Raw genomic sequence first — 7,337 nt, 5'->3', positions numbered from 1 at the left:
TGTGATGGATAGCTTTAGCGTCAACTTGACACACCTGGGTTGAGGGAGCCTCAATTGGGGGATAGCCTCTATTGGCCATGCCTGAAGGGCATCTTCTTGATGAGTGATGTGGGAGGGCCCAGCCCACTGTGGGTGGTGCCACCCCTGGGCAGGTGGGCCTGTGTTGCACAAGAAAGCAGGCTGAGCAGGGGCCAAGGGAGCAAGCCTGTAAGCAGCATAACTCCATGGCCTGTGCTCCAGCTCCTGCCTCCAGGTTCCTGCCCTGAGTTCCTACCTTGGGCTCCCTGATGAACTGCGTGCAACCTGGGAGATGTAAGACAAATAAACCCCTTCCTCCCCAAGTTGGTACTGGTCAGAGTGTTTTGTCACAGCAATGAAGAATCAAACCATGACAGAAATCAAGCAATACTCATCCCCCAAAGAATCATGACCTTCACTTTCTGACATGTAGGAGAGTGGCCGGCCACCGAATAGGCTCATTTTACACCCAGAGTGCCTTCTATACTCTCTGAGCACACTGGCCACACTGCTACCTCTCTGCTGTCACTGAGAGGCTAAGGGACATGAATTCTGCCACATTTGCCCTTTTGCTTTGCAGCTCTTCTCATCCCAGAAGTCTTTTCTCTGTACTCATTAACACTGTAACTGCTTTCTTTCACTTAAGCTTTCTATCATTTCCGAGAGTTGTGGGGAAGGAACAAAGGAAGAGCACAGGTTTTCCCTTCAACATTTTCACCATAAGTTTGAACAGCTAAAAAATTAAAAATGTTTATTTCTAACAAATTCCTAATGTCATCTACCAGTAAATACTTCTTGACAATGAATAAGCACTTTTGAGTAAATGTTCAGCTTAGTAGAAAATTATATATTCTCCCTTAAAATGGGTCACACTAACAGTTTAGCTTCTGAGTATTTACTAAGCAGCATGAAGTCACAGTTCAGAATCCCGTAAGTTGAACAAACAAAAAGCAAATACAGTATTAAGTATAGAGGAGGATTAGTATGATGAAGCAAAGAAGGTTATAGCAAGAGCTTCAGTAAATGACATGGCACTAAGGCCCTGAGTACTCTGAATACAAGTCAGCAGTATGGAAGACCAGCGACACCTAAAGGTGGGAAGAACAGGCGGGACATAGGATAGGTGTGGAAGTTCCAACATGACATTTTTGCAAGTCAATATCCTACAAGGTTTTGTCCTACAGTGCTAGGCCTAAAGATTTAAGGGGTATGAGGAAATGGAAAAGGTAATCAATGTTTCATATCTATTAACAAGTAACTATTCATATCTATTAACTATTGATAAAGACCGTGTTTTGTTTTTGTGGATTTTATTTTCAAATATATATCAGCAAGAACTTGTAACTTTCCAAAAAGAAATTCTGTTTTAAGAAAAAACTTCAGAAACATGACAATTATCTTATGAGCATTATGTAAGAAAAGATTTAGAAAACAATCTTCTTACCATTTTGGGATTCCTTGCTGATGATTTCGTGAGCTCTGATACAGCAAGATCCAGATTTTTCAACAGCTCACTGTTGATTATTTCTGAAAATAAGCTATAGAAATATTCTCCATGGGAGAAGCTAATGATGTTTCTCTGTGAGCTGCCCAAATATTGGGTGGACAGCAGTGCTGAATTCAGAAGCAAGCTCACAAGGTGCTCACACTGAGGAAGAAAGAATATCACAGTAAATGTCCATTGCTCATATTGCAGCAAGACTCTAATTAGCTGACTCACAGTAAGTATACAGGGAGCCTTCTAAGAACATCTGGCATGCAAAGTCAGGGCTCAAGTTTATATATACTTCATTTATTTTCTAGGTTTCATTTTGAAAAAGAAACACTCTAAATTGAAACTGCTTTCAACTTTCCAGAAAAATATTGCTGCTGTTCAGAGAATAGTAAAGGGTAAGTAGTTTGGGACAACTTAAACACAACTGAGAACATCAGTGAACAAAGAAGTTCCAGTAATGGGGAAGTAACAAGGGAGGATGGAATGGAACAAAGGCACAGGGCTGGCTGCAGATCTCTCACACCAGGCTAAGGCCAGACCAGCTCAGTTCAAAGAACCATGAGGACTGTCTGTGGTGCTTCGGTTGCCTCTGTGATGACTTTCCAGGGTCCTTCAAACCATCGCAAGCACCACCAAGGACAGGGAAAGGGACTACGTGTCAACACAGGTCACCTTTAGTCACAAAATGTTCTTTGCCTAAAGTCCTTTTGGAAACAAAGCTGGATAGACAAAACTTTAATTTAAGAATGCTGGGGTTTTTTTTTATATTTTATTTAAGAAAGTCTTAAAGAAGAAAGTCTTTTAGAATGAAAGTCAGTACATATAAATCATTTACAATACATAACCAGCTAAGACTTTACCTAACTAAATTTCACACTTTCTAGAGACATACCACAAGTAAGTTATATATATCCTTCAATAGGACACCATGACATGTAGCTTTGTTTCCTACCAGTCCTCCAAAAGCAAAAGCTAATTCCAGGAGTCCACTGGCCAGGACCTTACAGCTGGGGTCCAATGATGGTAGGCACTGCTTTTCCTCTGCAGGCACGATGCCTTTATAAACCAAGGAGAGAAGTCGCATGCCAATGGAATGATGCAAGGCTTTAGACTGAAATAAAAATTGACATTAAATACCAGTGAGAAGACAGTTTTAAAAACCCTGTCTCAAAAAGACCCAAAATTTAAAAAAAAAAAAAAAAAAAGTTCATATTGGGGCTGGAGAGATGGCTCAGAAGGAAAGAACACTGGTTGTTCTTGCAGAAGACCCAGGTTCAAATCCCAGCACCCACATGGCAGCTAACAACCGTCTGTAACTCCAGTCCCAGGGGATCTGACAGCCTCTTCACCTCGTCGGGCATTGCACGACACTTACCTACATGCAGGGAATACACACATACACAGAAAATAAAAATAATAAATAATTTTTTTCTTAATTAAAAGTTCATGTTAGGGGCTTAAAAGCTAGGATTTCTAAGCCAGTATGTGCATTTCACAAAATAAAGCTGTTAATGGTGAGCAAAGTATTATATATTATTAACTAGATTTTTCCATATCTGTATAGTATATTATACATTTTTCATGGTTTTGTGATTATATAAAGTGTAGAGTGTCAAAAATCGGTTTAATGTGTATTTTTAAACAAATTTATAGCAATTAAAATATTTGGAGACAAGGGCGGGGGGGAAAGGCCATGTTAGAAGCCGGACATAGTGGTGCACAACTTTAATAACATCTCTGGGGAGGCAGAGGCTGGTAGATCTCTGTGAGGCCAGCCAGGGCTGTAGAGTGAGACACTGTTTCAAAACAAAAAATTCATGTTAGTTAATACTGATAACTATTTTCCAATGCTTGGGACAGTTCTAACTCAGCTTTGTTTTCTAAGCTACAACTTTCATTTATGTCTTCCTGTTATGTAGGCACAATAGCAGATTGTTCTTAAATTTACAGGCAGCTTGAGCTGCCCAATGTGGGTGCTGGGAACCCAATTCAGGTCTGTACAAGAGCAGCAAGTATTTACTATGGAAAAATCTAATTGTCCTTTATTCCCCTTTCATTTTGTATTTACTTTCATGTTTACATTCCAGACAACACTGCCTACATGTTTACAGCAAGTATTCTGTTACTTTTATTTCAGTACATTCTGTATATCAAATACATTTAATAATATACATACACATATTAATTACCATAATAAAGCTAAAAGACATGTAAAATCAAGTTGATTATGGTTACCTGAGATGGTGAGATAACATGCAACAAGCCAGCTCTGTGAAGCTGCTTACAGGCTGACACAACTGACAGCAACTTTGTCCTTTCCTGGTGAGCATCAGAGCCACACAAGTTAATGGCACAGAGTTCCTCAATACTGCTCAAGAGAAAAATAGAAAACCAGCTGAGTTCTAATATTGTTAAATTTTATAATATACTAAAGAAATGCATGTGTTGTTATGAATTCACTAGTCACCTGGCACTCAAATTCATTAATATAGTCCAGGCAAACAGAAAGATAACTCCAGAAAAAGGCTCACAAACACAGCCTAGCCATGGAAAGCAAATCTGGTGCTAACCCCATCTGATGTTCACTCCCATCCTACATGCAGGAAAAGGAATTATTGAAACTCAAATTTCCAAACAAATGAGATCATTTGTGCACGCACACACATACAGGCACACAGACAAGAGCCTTCCTTGAGGACATGGTAGCTACAAGAGCTGTGCACATGGATGTCAGGAACCCTGGATATGTGAAGACCTTAAATCTCTGAGTTATCTGAGTGCCCACCTCTGTGCTGTCATTTCCTCCTTCAGGTGAGTCTCCAGCATGTCTCTATATGGAGAGTTCTTTATTGCTTTCATCAGGGTCACACAAATCCTGGGAAGATTGTCCATAACCTGGACATCGCCAATATTGAAACCTATGCTCATAGGCTCACATAGCATTTTCACCAAGATCTTCATCAGGTCTGTGTTACACAAGACCTTCTCTAGAAGCTATAAAAATATAAAAGATGGATTGAATAAAAACACTTCTCAGCCAGTAGCTATACTTTCATTACAGTGCAAGCAAGTTCACAAGGCTGAGAACATTGATACTGATAGAATTTGAGACATTTTCTCAAAAGGACTGAATAGTATACAAATACTTGAAACCAGAACGATTTCAGACTTGAGGTTTTTCAGTTTTGGAATACCTGGGCAGATTATACCACATGAGCACCACTGTGAAAAGCAGAAACCTGAAATGCTCTACAATCTGAAATGTTTTAAAAGCTTTCAGGTTTTGGTTTTTCAGATTATGGATGCTCAACATGTAAAACAGATTGTATACTGTGGTGACTATAGTTAATTGCAATGCATATTTGAAAATTGCTAAGACTACACTTGATTTGCTCTCACAACAAATATACATGAGGGAAAAGAAATGTTGTTAATTGGTTTCACTTAACCACTCCACCAAACTATGTTGTACACCATAAATGAACACAGCTTTTACTTGTCAATTAAAGTAAATAAGGATAATTTCCAACAATGGAAAGTTCCAGAGGAGCAGTTCTAACATGAACATTAAAAAAAAATCATTATCACCACATATTAATTATACAATGTAATGGGTGTCACTGTCACATCATACATGCATGTAACATTTTTATCAGGTCTAATATCCCACTAACATACTTTGTCCACTTCTCCTGACTCCCTTGACCCCTTTGTTCTTTTTTTATTTTCAGATTTTCTAAATTTATTATTTTTATTTTATGTGTATGAGTGTACTGCCTACATGTAGGTAGGTATACCCGTTGTGCAGTGCCCATGAAGGTCATAGAGTCTATGCATACCATTCCTGTGTATATACCTAAAGGAACCATATAGTCCAGGCACTGTTCCTGGATATGTACCTAAAGGAATCAAACTAGCGTTCAGGGAGACGCCTGTACACGCATGCTTACTGCAGCACTATTCACAGTAGGGAGCCAGCCTGGGTGTTATCATCGGATGAATGGATGAAGAGTATGTATGTATTTATATACACAGTAGAGTACTACTTAATCTTTGGCCATAAAGAATGAAATAACATTTACAGGAGAATAAGTAGAATCCTATTAAGTGAAATAAGCCAGACTTAGGCAAATATCACATTTTCTGCCATGTATGGAACCTAAAGTGGGGGGGGGGGCATGAAAATAGAATTGGGTGCTTTTAAAGAAGAGCAAAGGCAGGGGTGGAGAGACGGCTCAGTGGTTAAGAGGACTGGCTGCTCTTGCAGAGGACCTGGGTTCAGTTTCTAGCAATCACATGGTGACTACATACCTTTAGGTATATACCCTGAACTATATGATTGAACTAGATTCCTTTAGGTACATACCCTGGAACAATATGCTGGACTATATGAATCCATTAGGTACATACCCAGGAATGGTATGCCTGGACTATATGATTCCGTTAGGTTCATACCCAGGAATGGTATGCCTGGACTATATGATTCCATTAGGAGATATGCCTGGACTAATATGGTGGTTTTGAGCAATACAGTGGCTAGACTAATTTACAGTTCCATCAGCACTATATATATATATTTGGTCTTTTTGAGACAGGGTCTCCCTGTAGCCCTAGCTGGCCTGGATTTGCTATGGAGACCAGGCTCCACCTGCCTCTGCCTCCTGAGTGCTGGGATTAATGGTGTGTGCCACCACACCCGGCTTGCAGTGTATTTTTTAAGTGAAATTATAATGTTAGGGCTCAAACCAAAGGCCTTACAAATGGTATGCAAGCATTCTCCCACTGAACACACTCCCAGACCCTGCCCAAACAGCACATAACAGATTCTTTTCCTGTCATCTTCACCACATTTGTTGTTTGATTTCTTGATTCTAACTGGACTAAGATGCAATCTCAATGTTGTTTTGATCTGCCTCTCCCTGACAGCTAATGATATAAGAGGAAATTTTAAATCCATTTCCCCAGTACCATGTCTGATCTCAGATTAACAGAGCAGTAGATGAGACCCTACCTTGCAGCCTTCTGGGGAAGTGTTGAGCAGGGTCGTGGTAAATTCCATAATGCGGACCAAGACTGTGCATTTGCTATAGTTGTACTTTTCCTCCTCTTGTAGGCTGGGTGGACCACTTGCCATCCCACCACCAAAGCCTTGTTCTACTGCTTTGATGTCATGTGTAGCAATGCTTTCTAAAAAGAAAGCCACTGACTTCAAAAGTGAAGACTGTGCTTCAGTACCTAGGAATAGTAATATTCAAATATTAATGCATTTCTTCCTAACTCTGCTAAGCCTAATATGAAAATACAGGTAATGATACACACTCAGCAAAAAAAATAAATAAATAAAAAAAATTAAATTAAAGTTCATCTAAGACCTATAGCTGGGGTTGCCCCACTTTCTGTAACCCACTAATTTATTTATTTTTGAGATAGGGTTTCACTGTGTGGCCCTCGCTGGCCTGGAACTCGCTATGTAGACCAGACTGGCCTCAAACTCACAGAGATCTGCCTGCCTCTGTCTTCCAAATGCTGGGATTAAAAGAATGCACCACCATGCATGGCTCCACCAATGTATTTTATTTTATTTTATGAGTGTATTGCTTGCATGTATGTAAGTGCACTCGTGCTGTACCATGCCCACAGAGATCCAAAGAAGGCATTGGATCCCCTGGAACTGGATAGTTGTTAGTCACCATGTGGGTGCTGGGAATCAAACCCAGGTCTTCTGAAAGAACAACCAGTGTTCTTAACTGCTGAGCCATCACTCCAGGCCCACCCAGCCCTCTTTTTACAGTTTGACTATAAAATGCCCTGTTCCCAATCTCAT

The 7,337-nt window shown here is 39.9% G+C and overlaps 1 protein-coding gene across 1 annotated transcript in view; it reads right to left on the bottom strand.

Annotated features, from left to right (window-relative positions):
- LOC103742189 (DNA-dependent protein kinase catalytic subunit) overlaps nucleotides 1-6,771 on the bottom strand; it is a 22,299-nt gene extending 15,528 nt beyond the window's left edge. The window contains exons 1-5 of the mRNA XM_008843189.3: nucleotides 6,525-6,771; nucleotides 4,299-4,507; nucleotides 3,749-3,881; nucleotides 2,466-2,624; nucleotides 1,463-1,666 (exon numbers count right to left, since the gene is read on the bottom strand). Of these exons, the coding sequence (XP_008841411.2) occupies nucleotides 1,463-1,666; nucleotides 2,466-2,624; nucleotides 3,749-3,881; nucleotides 4,299-4,507; nucleotides 6,525-6,647 (828 nt within the window). The 5' untranslated portion in view covers nucleotides 6,648-6,771. The remainder of the gene's footprint in view (nucleotides 1-1,462; nucleotides 1,667-2,465; nucleotides 2,625-3,748; nucleotides 3,882-4,298; nucleotides 4,508-6,524) is intronic.
- Between the last annotated feature and the right edge of the window lie 566 nt (nucleotides 6,772-7,337).

This window comes from Nannospalax galili, unplaced genomic scaffold (genome assembly GCF_000622305.1).
Source record: "Nannospalax galili isolate Female #2095 unplaced genomic scaffold, S.galili_v1.0 scaffold9460, whole genome shotgun sequence".
Taxonomy (NCBI): domain Eukaryota; kingdom Metazoa; phylum Chordata; class Mammalia; order Rodentia; family Spalacidae; genus Nannospalax; species Nannospalax galili.
Note: the sequence above shows the minus strand (reverse complement) of the source record. Positions and strands in the feature narration are given on the sequence as shown.